Genomic DNA, 15,918 nt, shown 5'->3' on the forward strand with positions numbered 1-15,918 from the left:
CTATCATTTCCATACTGACTGATAAAGAGCTATCAAAGCTATCAAAGCCAAATTTATAGCTTACAACATGCTGTCACTATTTTTGATACCTTTGTTGGAATGAACAGAAAGTAGATACGCCCTCCTATAATTTGAGGAGCTCTTCAGACAGGGATGGGGGAAATCAGCATTTAGGATCACAGAAGGACACCATTAAACAGCCATTAATACCTGGGAGCAGAGCAGAAGCAGTTGAGAGCCAAGTGCAGGATAAATACATCCCAGTGACTGGAACACAGCCTTTCCTAGATGGGAACCACATTAGTCTCATTGATCCTCTCCAATGAATTCTGGATGAAGCAGATGCTTAAAAGAATCATTTCTTTAAAGAAATGCATGCTGACTTTCATTTAGTAGCCCATGTTTTTCTAAGTATCAATTCAGTTTGTTCCCATTTATTAAAAGGTGAGGGAGTGGTATGTCAGCAATGTCACTAGGCTAGGATTCAAATCTTTTAGGAACATGGGTTTGAATCCCTTTGATCATCACTGATGGGGAAATTTGAATTCAGTGAAAAAAACCTAGCTTTGTGGTGACCATGTAACCATGTCAATTGCTATGAAAACACTTCTGGTTCACTGATGCCCTATCGGGAAGGAAACCTGCCACTTTATCTGGTGTGGCCTACTAGTGACTCCAGGCCCACAGCAATGCGGCTGGACTGCTCCTCTGGGCAATTAGGGATGGTCAATAATGCAACAACACCTCTCCTTCCTCAGGAGGCTCAGGAAATTTGGCAAGTCCATAAGGACCCTCACGAACTTTTACAGAAGCACCACATTATGTCTGGGTGCATAATGGGCTGGTATGACAGCTGCTCTGCCCAGGACTGTAAGAAACCACAGAAGGTAGTGTGCACAGCCCAGACCATCATGGAAGCCAACCTTCCATCTACGAACTCCATTTACACCTCTCATTCTTGCGGAAAGGCTGCCAACATCATCAAAGATCCATTCCACCCTGGCAATGATCTCCTACAACCTCTTCCATCAGGCAGAAGATACAGAAGCTTGAACAGATGCACCAGCAGGTTCAAGAACAGCTTCATCCCTGCCATTATTAGACTAATGAATGGACTTTCTAACTTCAAATAATGCTGATCTTGCCTTGCATACGTCCTGTGCTGTGTAACCTGTAAGCTTTAGTCTGTCCAAGTTTTTTTCACCCTATGATCTGTATGTCCTTGATTACTATGATTGGTCTGTACTGCTCACAAACAAAGCTTTTCACTGTACTTAGGTGCACATGACGACAAATCAAATCAAAATCAAATAAATGCTGTTCTAGCCAGTGACACCCGTGCCTGCAAAGTTGTAAGAATTTCAACTGCTACCAATGTCAAGTATAATTTCCTATTCTGTGGAGATCCAGCCACGTAATAACAGCTCCAAGTAACATTCAGCTACTTCCTCCTTTCCACAGAGCGAGTGTTGCAGATGTTATTACTGGGTGTGTCTACTGACAATGAGTGACTGATTTCACAGACATCTTCCACACTGTCTTGCAAGAAGGCTGCATCATGAAAGCACAGCGATGATCTGCACAAATACCAGGCAAGCAACCTTTGATGGAAAAGTCTATCTCCAGATCAACTTGAAGCAGATGGCTTAACTCATGGAAGTTCCCCAATGCAGACAGGTCTGTTCTCATAGGCAATCTCTCAGTAACAGCCAACGCTGATCTGATGCCTCAGGTGTTTACACATCTGTCTAGGTCAGCCAGTGATAAATTTACCTTCATTGTTTAAATGATGTGATGCCATCAGAATCTCAGGGATTCCCACTTTGTCTCATTTGACGCAAATTATGTTTCATGTATAAATAGTATTCTCAGAAAACTACTGGCAAAAACAAAGTCCTGCAATCAATAAATCAATAAATGAAAGAATTTGAATTAATACACTGAGGAAAAGGTAGCAAATGAAATGAATAATCATATAAAAAAAGTCAAAGACATTTTAAAAATACAAAATGCTCTTTTTTAGCACTTTAAGAAGTGCCTCGAGTCCACATAAATGTTTGGTCTTTGCAAACCCAGTTGATCTTGGTTTCTAAATGCAAACTGTGAACTGAAAGTCAAAGGTTTGCACATAATATAAACACATTTTCACTGTGTAAGAACTAAAGGTGAAGGGACACTGCCTGGCTTGAATTCTTGCAGCACAAACACAAGGCCTCAATTTTCACTGCACCCTACATTAGTTAAGCTTAAATCAAATGTATGGAAAATCACAAGGCATACATCTGAAATTGCCCAAGTCATGTTCACTAAAGGATAATTATCTTACCAAAAGCAATAAACAGTCAACATTTACCCTTAAGTATCCAAACCTGGTGGAAGCAGAAAGGTCTATGTCAACATCCTCAGTCTACACCTTCCACAGATTTCTTCAGTGACTAATGATAACGAAACAAACAGTTAAAAGGGGCAGGATGCAGTTTTATACAAGGTGGCTGCCTGCAAGCAGTGGCACCTATTCTGTAAACTAGCAGTGGCAACCAAGGTGGGTGCGTGTGTGTGTATTTACAGGGCAAACTTTTAAGAAAATTTGCTTGTGTATAACAGCCATTCTGTTTTTTAAGACCATGAGAAATAGGAGCAGGAGTAGGCAGTTTGGCCCCTTGAACCTGCTCCAACCTTCATTAAGGTCATGGCTTTTCTGACACTTCTCACGCCCACTTTGCTGCCCTTTCCCTGTAACCCTGGATTCCCCTATGGTACAAGAATCTACCTAATCTCAGCCTTAAATATACACAAGGATTCTGCCCCAACAACTCTCTGTGGCAAGGCATTCCAAAAAACTCACACACTTCAAAAAAGAGATTTTTCTTTGTCCCAATCTTAAATTTATTCTGAGACTATGGTCTCTGGTCCAAGACTCTCCCACGAGGGGAAACATTCCCTCAGCATTTATCCTGTCAAGCTCCTTTTAAATCTCTTATCTTTCAATGAGATCGCCTCTCTTTCTTCTAAATCGCAATGAGTAGAGTCTCAATCTGTTTAATCTTTGCTCATAAGACAATCCTTCCATACTAGGGATTATCTGAGTGAACCTTCTCTGAAATACCTCCAAAAGAAATACTATTTTTCCTTAAACAAGGGGACCAAAACTGCTCACAATACTCCAGATGATATAGAACACTACAAATGCAGTACCATTGAGGGCCATTTGAATGGCTGTTTAGTAGTCTCATTTTCAAATGCTGTCTTCCCTTCAGAAACCTGTGGGCCTACTAACATTGTTGTAAAGCACCTCAATAAAATTTCACCAGTTCTACTGTAGAGGTGGTTCACAATTACACCAGCACAATACAGATACCATTTAAAATATGTAAGCAATAAAATATATTTTGTGAATACGATCAGACATAGATTTTTAATAAGAAATGTTATCTATATACATGTCTGTCATATAAAAGCAAAATACTGTGGGTGCTGGAAACCTGAAATAAAAGAAAAGGAACTGGCAGCATTTGTCGAGAGAAATAATTCATACTCAGTCCAGTATGACTCTTCTTCCAATACCACACTTGAAACATTAACTGTTTTTGTCTCCACAGCTGCTGCTGAGTTTCTCCAACACTTCCTGTTTTTATTTTATATTTTTGTCCTAGTCTAGCAACTACAGAAATATTGACTACTTTTCATGCAACCTGGTGGAGATACAACATCTGCATGCCAGACAGCAGAAGCAATATACAACAGACAAAGCTAAATGATCCCACAGCGAACAAATCAGATCTGAGGTTTGCAGTCCTGCCATATCCAGCTATGAATGTTGGTGGACGATAAAACAATTAACAAGAAGAGGCAGCTCCATAAAAATCCCCATCCACAGCAATGGAGGAGTCCAGAATATTAGTACAAAAAACAAGGCTGAAGGATTTGAATCATCTTCAGCCATAAGTAATAAGTGCTGAGTGGATGATCTGTCTCAGCCTCCTCCCAAGTACCCCAGTGTCACAGATTCCAGCCTTCAACCAATTTGATTCACTCCACTAGATGTCAAGAAGCAGGCAGGCAATGACAATCTCCAAGAGAGAATCTGAACATCTCCACTTCACATTCAATGGTATTATAATCATTCAACATCCTGGGAGTTACCACTGATGAAATATTGAACAGAACCAGCCATACAAATACTGTCAGAGGCTAGGAATTCTGTAATGAGTAGCTCACACCCCAATTCTCCAAGGCGCAAGTCAGGTGTGTGATGGAATATTCTCCATCTATGTGACGCGTGCAGCTCCAACAAAACTCAAGAAACTTAATATCATTCAAGACAAAGCAACCCTGGTTGGTGGACACCTGATTACTCACCTTCAACATTAATCTTCATCAGCACCAACACACAATGTCACCAGCATGTATCATCTATAAGATGCACTGCACAAACTACCATGTCTCCTTCAAAAGCAGCTGCCAAACACATAACCACTGCCAGCTTGGAGGAAAAAGGCAGCAGATGCATGGGAGTACCACCATCTGCAAGATCGCCTCCAAGACACACAAAATTGTGACTGGGAACTATATCACCATTCCTTCGCTGCCACTGGAAACTGTGGAGCTCCTTTCTAACAGCACTGTGGGTGTAACTATCCATCAAGTACTGCAGCAGTTCAAGGCTGCAGCTCACCTCCCACCTACTCAAAAGCAATTAAGAATGGACAATAAAGGCTGGCTTTGCCAGTGATACCTATATCCTATGAATGGATTAAAAATAATGGGCTGAAATTGTGTACTGGACTATTTTAATGATACTGTCAGCAGCGTCTCCAAAGAGGAAGGAGTGGAGGTGGGAATTGCGTGAGTGAGTCATTCCATGAAACTCACACTTTTTATTGGCTATATGGCTATAAAGAAGCTGAAATTGTAGATATCTGTAAATGGTAATGTGCTCTCTGTCTCACCTGATTAGTTACTCATAACATGAAAGGTTGAAATAAGGGGCATATTACCCCAATTATAAATGGGTACTGCACTGGCTGATAGATAATGGGGATCGGTTAGTTTAATTAACTGGACGGCTGCTTTGTGATGCACAGTGATGACAAGAAGTCCCATACCAGCTGAGGTCAACATGAAGGTCCGGCCTTCTTAACCTCACCCTTTGCCTAAAGCATGATGATGTTCAGGTTACATACACTTCTCTAGTCTCATTTTATAAGAGAGAAGCTCTCTTTGACTATGGTGACTTTATTTTTGTATTTCACTATACAGGAAAGGAGTGTTCAACCTCAGATCCATGCTGAATTAGAATTCTGGGAACAGCAATGCAAGTGTCACAGCTGGAAGTGTCAGGCCAAGGAAGAACTCCTGCTGATATATACAATTAGGTTAGCAGTTGAGAACAGGGATCAAGTTTTGCTTCTATGCTCCCCACAACCCACCAAACTGAATAACCTGCTAACACAACTTTTTCTTAAATTTCAAAAATATACTTCATTCATAAAAAATATCTTTATATACACACATAGTCACTAAAGCAGTTCAGTTTTGTACAGAAGCATATGAAGGAACAAATATCAGAGTTTGACTCCATCCAACAAACAAACCGATATTGTACTTACACACTAACACTCAACATCCAGCCTTACAGCAAAAGGACTAAACCTTGACAGAGGTATAGACAGAGTTGTTGTATTCTTTAGAAATATATACCAGCGTGAATCACTTCCCCCATCTAAACAGGAAAATGTGAATTGACTCAGATAAAGACACCAGCAAACATGGCCTGAAGGTGTTAGAAGTAAAATGCTTCTAAAACTTGAAGCAAGCAGTCTAATTAAAATATTCAATTACAGTTTCATACCCAAAAAGCATTTGATTTCCCCACCCAAAATGCTTGCTATTTGCCTGTATATTTAAGAAATCATTAAAAAATGTAGAATTAAATATTTTTAAGCAATTCTAAATTTGTTACAAAATCATATTTGTACCAAAAATATTATTTAAGTGGGTTGAATAATATTTTTAAGTAGCCTAAACAGCAGTTCTCAAAATGGCAAGATAATCACATAAGTTGTAATTGGCAAGATGAAGTTATTAGAAATGAGCTTTGCTCGGTGGAACTAGACCACCAGGACAATCTGTTTAAACTTATCAACCGTGTTTGGCAAATCTGTTTGGAGGTCTTTTTTTTGAGGGACGTAACTGGGAGAATGGATGAAGGGTGAATCAGTGGATGTGGTATATTTAGACTTTTAGAAGGCTTTCAATAAGATTAGTGAACAAAACTAAACCATGAGACCAGGGTACAAACTGATATTGGTTGAAAATTGATAAACAGACAGAAAACAGAGGGTAAGCATTCTCAGATTGACAGGATGTGACTAGTAGGATACCTCAAGAATCAGTAACTAGATCCTAGCTATTTACAATTTATATTTGGATGTGGAACCAAATTTCAAAGTTTGTAGGTAAAACAAATCCAGGCAACTGATTAATTTGTGAATGGAGGTTACATAAAAAATATTGCTACTAGTCTTTTTGAATGGAGATCAAGATTATGCCAATAAAGACACTGCTTTCCCAGAGTCAGACAGACCACAGTGGATTACTCTGAGAAGAGAGAGAATTTGTGGCCCCCACGCCCCCACCTACCCAGTTTCTCTCCAGTAATTCTGCAAACACGTGACCTGCCTGCGTCTAACCAGCCAAAATATTACAGGCAATGTCTTCAACATAAATCAAACAGCTGCTGACTTCAGAAGGAAAGACAGAAATTATCTGCCAAGACTTTAAATCTCTCCATGAAAAATCAAGGAAAAATAAATCACTAAACATAGCCTGAAAACATACAATGTTAAACCTACAGGATCTCTATATGATTGACTTTCCTTTGGATGCTCAAATAACTTAGTTTACCTTCCCTTCCTTGTCACCTACATTTGTAAAGGGCTGGGTGGCTTGTCAGGTTTTTGGATATATGAGCTAGAGAAACTTGGAGTATTTTGTAATCTATCAGTGTAAAAGACAATAAACAGTACTTTCTAAAAGAAATGTGTATATTTTGCGGTCACAGCACTTAAATGGTTAAATACTCACTAGATTTGCAAATACACATTCTTTTAAAATGCCTGTTGCATTCAACTGAGAAGCAGAAAGAAAGGGGAGCCATCCTATAACTTATCATTTGGCTGTAAGACATCTTTATATATTTGGTAAAACAATAATAAAAATGAAACACTAAAACATATATTAAAAACAAAATAAACATAAAAATAAACTCATACTTTAAAAAGAATGCAAAATTAAAGCATGTAATTTTGCTCATCCAGCTTGTAATTTCTCAAAATATGGTTTCAATTTATCTGGGAGAGAAAAGCACTCACCTCTTCGACCAATGTAGTTATTTGATTTAGTGGAGATGCAGACAAGTGCCCAAACAGAAGGACTCTTCTGTAATTCTCTTTTAGAACAGGACCGCTAATTTTCTTGATTACATAAACAACTTTACTTTTCAAGTTTGAAGGTAACTGAAAATAAATTAAAATGTGATTTGAAAATCAATTATGTTTACTAATTACATACTAGTTGATGAACATAAGCATTGTAATGTTCAAGGTGCTTCAACTTGTATACACAACAGCATCTTAAGCGCTGCAATTTTTGTTTCCCTTGGTGCTGTTGAGAACCCAACACATTTCTACATTTAGGCTTGGCTGGTTGTCACAAATTAAAATTCATACACAATGCTTTGATCATCTATCATCAACACAAGTTTCACACTCTCATTACTCTTCATCTTTCAAGCATATTTGCACTTGTTCCTCATGCCTCAGTGAACTGGCTTCAAAACCCTCACCACTACATTAAAATACCTTCTGAGATGATGTGATTTCACCTCACTCTATCACAGACCATATTATGCTTTAGATACAAAAGCTGTTTGTTCTTGCACAGTGTTAAATTCCACTCTCAACTGCTCAGGTAATGAAACAGTCTGTTATCCATAAACAGCAAGACAACATGCAGTCTGAGGCTGATAAATAGTAAGTAACATGTACACCACACAGTAGTTAGGCAATGTCCATCATCAGAGGGTGTAGCCACTCCTCCATGAGATTCAGTGATATTACTATCAATTAATCCCCCACCATCAACGTTCTGAGGGACACCACTCATCTGAAACCTGACACGGCCAGTTGCATGTGGTACCAACTAAAGGAGGTTAGTGGCTGAGTATTTTGTGATGTGTCATTCACCTCCCAATCATTATTTCCTTTAAAATCACATTGTAATGCATGGCTATCTTTTTTCAATATACAATAGCTTTAAATACTCTGACGCCCCTCACCAGTGATCCATCCACAGTTTAAGCAACAACTCCCTGCAACACTGTTGCACATTAGAGCTGTGGTGATTACTCCTGTACAAGGTTCAGGGTGTAACTTCTGAGGACAACTTCTCAAACCTGTGATTGCTTCACTTAGAAACAGCTGTGTGATGTCAAGATGATAATCATCAACTTTGGCAACCATTACAGACACTATCCTAACCTGAACATATAGCGTAGCTCCTTCACTGATTCCGTGTCAAAACCATGGAATTCCCTGCTTAACATCATTGTTGATACTTTCAGCACAAGGACTGCAGCAGTTCAAGACAATTCACAGCCATGCTCTCAATGGTAGAGTTTGGGAAATAAATGCTGATCACTTGACAGTACCCCATTTGACAGCATAATACACCCCACCAATCAATCCTCTTCAGCAGCTTCGGCAAAGAGCTGGGAGCAGTGCCGAGGTAAAAGGGGAATGGCAGGGGAATAAGGAATGAAAAGGAGTGGCAGTTTGAAGTTGATGGGTTGCTTTGGGATAGCAAATAGAGATATAATAATATCAGCAAGAATTGTGACAACGTGAATGGAGGATGGAGTGGATCATTCAGTAGGACAGGCGTTGGGTGGTTAGATTGGGGAGATGAGCACATGTTTGAAGTGAAAATGAACAGGAAAGAATGCCGACGTGAAGTGATGAGATGCAAGGACCACTGTCTGCATGAAGGAGAGGGTGATGTAAGTCCACTCCTATTTTTTGGACTGTGAACTAAAAAGAAATGGGGAAAAGGTACTACTTTAAATTAATGGATTGTGGAAGAAAATGCCACAGTTAAAAAAAAATTACTAGACTCTGTCTGCATTGCATTGTCAATGCTGTTTTATTCAAACAGTAGGAGACAATACTCGACCCATCAGCACCATAATGGTGGGTACAGGGCAGTTTTTGCTTCGTGGTAGACTTTGGAATGGGTTTTCAACAAGGACAAGGTGTGTACAGAAGTGGTCAGCCTGGTGACAACTTCTTGATTGGTTCCTTGAAGAGAGGCTACAGCTTTGTGGTTGGTTAATACTGCAGAAATATGCAGCGTGGGAACAGGAAAGCACATAAATCACTCTCTTTCTCTCTCTCTCTCCCTTCTGTGAGTGGAGAAGTAAAAGAAAATTCTGAACAGGTGGCAACTCTCTCTGCAAATTTCCTTCTCAAAAGGAAAACAATGGCAAATCTTCAACCAGGAAACTGAAGAGTGAAATATAATGTGACCTTAAGCTTGCATTCTCATCAAAAAGCCAAAATAATCCCAGAAGTGAACTAAAGGAAAACATCTCATTAAGATCTATAATCCAGACTGATGCCAGAACTGTGTTTCAGCATTTTTGGTTCCTTCCCAACCCATAATATTTGTGTCTTGTCTTGATTCGTGTGTCCATTTGTTTGTGTATGAAATTTGTTTTTCAAAAAGGAAAGAGTTTAAGTTATAGAGTGACACATTAGCAATTCATGTTTCTTTCAGGCCATTAATTAGATCTGTTTTGATTGCAATAAACAACTGTTTTCTTGTTACATAGAGAAACCTAGTGAGTATTTTCTTTTAACCTGGGTTCATCAGTCAGGTAAATTGGAGATTTTGGATGGTTTGATTATATATTTTCACATCTGTGAAGGCTGGGAAATAATGCAGCTTGATTTCCAACGCAATACCCCAGTGAGTTGTAACAGCAGAAAACATGAACATAAAATAAGGGAAATGAGGGAATTGCATGAATACCAATATAAACAAGTCTAATGAAGAGGGGAAAGGGGAGGGTAAATAGGGGAAATTATTCCAATGCAGGAACCTAAAGGTAGGGATAAAATTGTCATTATGTCAAATGTATAAACAGTTGTAACAAATCAGGAGAATACCAACAAATACCTACAAAGGACAACAATTTCTCAAGAAATAAAAGATATCCATATATTTTGCCAATAGCTTCCCATTTATAAATCATAAGATGTTAAAAATACTTGCAGTGTAACTTACAACAAGTCAGAGCCTATGTATTTCAGGAAAGTTTTACAGCTATCAAATTTTTATGGTTTCGTCTGATCTTCTAAAGTTGTTTAGATTTTAATTTTTTTTTAGGACACTGAAAGTTTATATCATTGGAAGAGGCCACATATCCCACTGTTTTCAACCTACTCTTGGCTTTAAAAATCCAAAGATAACCCCACTGTCTTCCTTACGGTCTCTCTGGAGCAAGTGGTATTGTGAGCTGTACACAGGGAAACAAACGCCAGAATGTGGAAAACAATGTGACAGTCTGATTACAGTGACCCCTGAGACGAGACACACACACGGATGGATAAAGGCACACACACCTCCACCAACTATCCGCCCTACCAGAAAACCATAAAAGCTTCATTTTCCAAAACCTGATTGCCATGTTCCCAGTCCCAAGCCTGTGACCTCCCTTGTACTTCCAACCCATGATCTCCCACATTCCCACTCCCTCAGCCCCAAAGCCCACAATTGCAAGCTCTATTAAACCAGAGACACTTTAACCCTCACCATTTAGGAATGGGAATAAGTCCTGTGGCCTTTCTGTATTTACAATCAGGTGTGCCAAAATTTCTAGACTAATGTTGAGAATGTCTATAATGGAGTACCTACTGCTACAGACAGGATCCAAATTGTGTGTTAATCAATATTTTGTGTAAAGTTGTTATTACTCCTTTACTCTTGTACTCTGTGGCCCCACTTATAAAATCCACACTCCCATTTTTTAAGGCTCTGTCCACCTTACCCATACCTCCAAGAATTATCTTTTAAAAGGAGAAGCCAGGACTATTTTCCTTGAAGAAAATAATGAAAAGGGGAGATTTTATTGAGATATTTAAAGTTGTCAGGGGTCAGAGGAGAGTAAATGAATGGAAGTTGCTCCCATTCATGAATAGATTAAAAATGAAAGGGCACAACTTTAAAGAAATGGTCAAACAGAATCAATAACAGTAAGAGAAAAAGAATAGTGAATAGTGGTCTGGTATGCACTAACAGCATGGTGGAAGCAAGTCCAATCAAGGCATTCAAAGCAGAAGTTGACTGCTTTTTGAAAACAATGTTGATGTTATGGAAAAACTGAAGGAGAATAGCAATAAGTATTGTGTTTGTTCCTGGAGCCAGTATGGACTCAATAGGCTGAATGGTCTCTTTCTGAACTGTAATGATTCTGTAATTACAGAGTCATAGATTCTGTAGGACATCCTGAAAGATGCTATATAAATCAAAGTGCTTTAAAATCCATTAAGTACTTTCATACTGTGGTCACTATTGAAATGCAAGGATGGCAACAGTCACCTACGATTTGAACACCTAGATTTCTTTGCTCATTTACACATTGAAATTTGGCAAACTGAATTACAGTCACCCTGCTTAACCTTCTCTCTTTCCCTAACAGGTTGACATGCCTGACAAAATTGATTTATAAAAATGCACATTGATATAACAGTTGAAATAGTAACATTTGGTATTTATACCCAAATGTATCAAATGGCATTGGGTTTACAATAATCTGTGAACCCATACATATTAATATAAGTTAAAGAAAAATAGTAGAGACATAATTACATATAAAAGGAAATGCCACTCTAAAAGCGAATACTGCCAGTGGATTAACAGTGTTAATGTGATCCCTATATTCAAAAAGGACTGAACAATTCACGGCACTGTAGACCAATTAACTTAATGTCAGCAGTAGGAAAGATAATGGATTCATTATTCAAATATATAATAGAAAAACATCTAGAAACTGAACAAAGCAATAAAGAGAGGTAGCATGGGTTTCAAAAGAGGTCATGTTTGACTGACGTTGCTGAATACTGAAGTTCTGAAGATGTCATATCGGACTCAAAACATTAACTCTGTTTCTCTCTCCACAACTGTTGCTAAAACTGAGTTTCTCCAGCAAATTCTGTTTTAATTTCAAATTTCCAGGTTCAGCGTAAGAGAATTAAATAACTGCTAATAAGGACTATTAAGTGGCTAACAATGGGCTGTGTGTAATAGCAGACCATGTGATAATAAGGCTGTTCAGAACAGCACCTCAGTTTCTGCTCGGGAACTCCACAGCCTTCTGCACTCAACATTGAGTTCAGCAATTTTAGGGTGTTAGGCATTCTGCTATGTCCCTACCCCAACCCCCAAACACCAGGTCTTGTTATTACATGGTTTGCCATGACACACAACTCATTGTCAGCCACTAATTGTCACTGTTAGTAGCTATTCATTCTCCCTGGCTGACCATTATCTGCTTCTTTGTCTGTCCAACAGTTCTTGTCTCTCTTTAGACTCCCTCTTCACCAATCACTTACTCCTTACCCCTTATCCCCATCCTATCATCTGCAAAAATATGAACATTTTTCTAACTCCCATCAATTCTGAGGAATGGTCACTGGGCCCAAAACATTAACTCTGATTTCTCTCCACAGGTGGTGCCAGACCTCTTGAGCTTTAATTTCTGTTTTTGTTTCTGATTTCTAGCATCCGCAGTTCTTTTGGTTTTTGTGGCATCTGCAGTTCCTACTATCTCAGAATATATGATATCAGGTCACAAAGTACAGAATGGATAACAAGCTGGGTACAAAACAAAAAGCAGAGAGTAGGGGCTAACTGTGACTGGTATTATTCTGCAAAGGATCAGTGCTGAGATCACTCTTCTTTTCGATTTACATTAACCATCTAGATTTGGGAACAGAAATTTGACACCAAAGAATGTGGTGCAGTTATTGCAGTGACAGGCTAAATGCACAAAGATATTACAAAACTTGCAAAAGTATCACAAAATGGTCAAATGTACATAAGTGTGAGGTACACTAGAATATTTTGGTAGGAAGAATAAAAAGACTACATACTGTTTGGAAAATAAGTGTCTGATTAGGGCAGAGTAATACAGGGTAGACAAACAGGAGGCTAAAGAACACAGCAAGCCAGGCAGCATCTGGAGGAAAGGAGCAGTCAACATTTCAAGTATAACCCTACATCAGGACTGGATGTGGAGGTAGGAAGAGCTGCAAATAAAGAGAGGTGGAGGAGGACTGGAGGCGGAATGGTGGTGATAGGTAGACACTGGTAGTAGGAATGGCCTGGTTGGTCGATGGGAGGGATGTATCTGGTTGATGGCTGGAAGGGAGGGTCAGAAGTTTGAATGGAATGGGAGGGGTGAGATGGGTGGGAAGGTTATTTGAAATTGAAGAACTCAATGTTGAGTCCTCTGGGCTGTAGGGTGCCCAGGCAGAAGATAAAGGTGCTTTTCTTCAAATTTGCTTTCTGAGTCGCTACGACACTGGAGGATGCCAAGGATGGACATGTCAGAGGGGGAGTGGGGGCGGGTGGCTGAAATGGGCAGTGACCAGGAGGTTAGGTGAGGTTGGCTATTATGGGCCAGGTGAAGATACTCAGTGAAACAGTCACCTAGTCTATGTTTGGTCTCACCGACGTAGAGAAGACCACATCGGGAGCATCGGATGCAGTAGACTGGGTTGGAAGAGATGCAGGTGAAGCGCTGTCTCACCTGGAAGGGCTGTTTACGGCCTTGAATGGAGGTGAAGGAGGTGGTGTGTGGGCAGGTGTTGCATCTTTTACGGTTACAGGGGAAGGTATCGGGTGGGTTGGAGTGGTTGTTGGGGAGTGTGGTGTGAGCTAAGCAGTAGCGAAGGGAATGGTCCTTGCGGAATGCAGAGAGGGGTGGGAAGTTGAAGATGTTCCCGGTGGTGGGGTCTAATTGGAGTTGGCAGAAGTGTTTGAGGATGATACGTTGGATGCGGAGGCTGTTGGAGTGGAAAGTGAGGGGCACAATCCATATTACGTTTGGAGCAGGGAGAGGTGGTTAAGAGCTGTGGAGCGGGGAATGGAGGAGGCGCGGTGGAGGGCTGTCTGAATGACAGAGGGGATAAAGAGCATTGTTTGAAAAAGGCAGAGATCTGGGATGCTTGGGAGTGGAATGCCTCCTCGTCACAGCAGATGTGACAGAGACGGCGGAGTTGGGAAAATGGGATGGAGTTTTTACAGGATACAGGGTGAGAGGAGGTGTGGAGAAACAGAGTATTTGGGGTACAGATGTTATAATGCAATTATGTCTCCTGACAGACCCAAAGGCTCACATTGTGCATGCAGAAAATTCCACATATGCAAGCTTTGTGAAACGGCACTGGCAGTAAAAAAAAATGACAGCACCCAAACATGCATAATGAATATGCGTGAAGAGGATGATGGAATGATGTCAATGGCAGTATTGGCAGGGACATTATACATGCTTATCTTGCACAGGTATACTGAAAGCATTTTTGGGGGTATCAGCAGATGTTTTGTTATGATGCAGAAAACAAACTGAAGCACAGAACTGCAATCAATTTTTTTTACACAATTTCATGTTTATTTAGAGGTACATATTACAAACATTTACCTCCTAACCCAAAAACCACAGTTTTAGTCTGTTGTCATCTAAATATAGAAATTCAAATCAAATACCAGTTAATTTTCAGCACCTGCATAAATTAAACTGTTAAAAACTAAAAGAACTGCAGATGCTATAAATCAGGAAAAAACAAAAGTTGTTGGAAAAGCTCAGCAGGTCTGGCAGCATCTGTCAATAAAAAGTCAGAGTTAACGTTTCGGGTCCGGTGACTCTTCTTCAAAACAGTTCTTAGCTTCTAAATTAAACTGTTATTATCCAATTAACAACTGATACACACGTCACTGAAATAGCAGCACAAGCTAATAAAACCATTCATATTTCCAGAGGGACAGAATTGAAAAGCAGAAATGTTAAACTTGTCTAGAATGTTGATTGGACTACACTTGCAATACTATGAATAATTCTAGTCCCTATATTATGAAAGAAAAGCAATACAGAGGTATTGGAGGAAGTGCAAACTAGATACACCAGAATAAAAGAAGCCAAAGGATATAACCATATTACCAGGTACAGCTCTTTTCTCCAGAAAAAAAGCCTGAAAAGTGATAGGTTATGAAGGAGTTTGAAGGGTACAGTGAGAGATGTTGACACTGATAAATGCAACCGGAAATTCAGGGATAAGAAAACTCTTTAGTCAAAGTGTTGTTAGATTGTATAACATGATTCCCTAAGGGGGATAGAGAGAAATAGCAGGGATGTCTTACTGCATGGAGTATAATGTGGGAAAATGTGGAGTTCATTTTGGAAGATATATCCAAAGAACAAGTATTATTTGAATGGAGAAAACCTGCTTAAAGTTCCAACATAAAAAGGAACTTGGGAGGTATTTGTGCACAAAACACAGAAAGCTAGCACACAGGTGTAGCAGGTAATCAAGATGTTTAGTGGAATATTGGTCCTTACTTCAAGGGTATTGGAGAATAAAAGTAAGGAAGTCCTACTGGAACTGGTCAGAAGTCACATGACTCCAGGTTATAGTCCAACAGGTTTACTTGAAATCAGGGATAGTAGGAACTGCAGATGCTGGAGAATCTGAGATAACAAGGTGTACAGCTGGATGAACACAGCAGACCAAGCAGCATCAGAGGAGCAGGAAAGCTGATGTTTCGGGTCTAGACCCTTCTTCAGAAATGGGGGAGGGGAAG

The 15,918-nt window shown here is 39.6% G+C and overlaps 1 protein-coding gene across 1 annotated transcript in view; it reads right to left on the reverse strand.

Annotated features, from left to right (window-relative positions):
- LOC125485474 (dynein beta chain, ciliary-like) overlaps window positions 1-15,918 on the reverse strand; it is a 31,406-nt gene that overhangs the window by 12,824 nt on the left and 2,664 nt on the right. Inside the window, exon 2 of the mRNA XM_048608444.1 lies at window positions 7,374-7,517. Coding sequence (XP_048464401.1) covers window positions 7,374-7,517 — 144 coding nt within the window. The remainder of the gene's footprint in view (window positions 1-7,373; window positions 7,518-15,918) is intronic.

Source organism: Rhincodon typus, chromosome 2, assembly GCF_021869965.1.
Source record: "Rhincodon typus isolate 14 chromosome 2, sRhiTyp1.1, whole genome shotgun sequence".
Taxonomy (NCBI): domain Eukaryota; kingdom Metazoa; phylum Chordata; class Chondrichthyes; order Orectolobiformes; family Rhincodontidae; genus Rhincodon; species Rhincodon typus.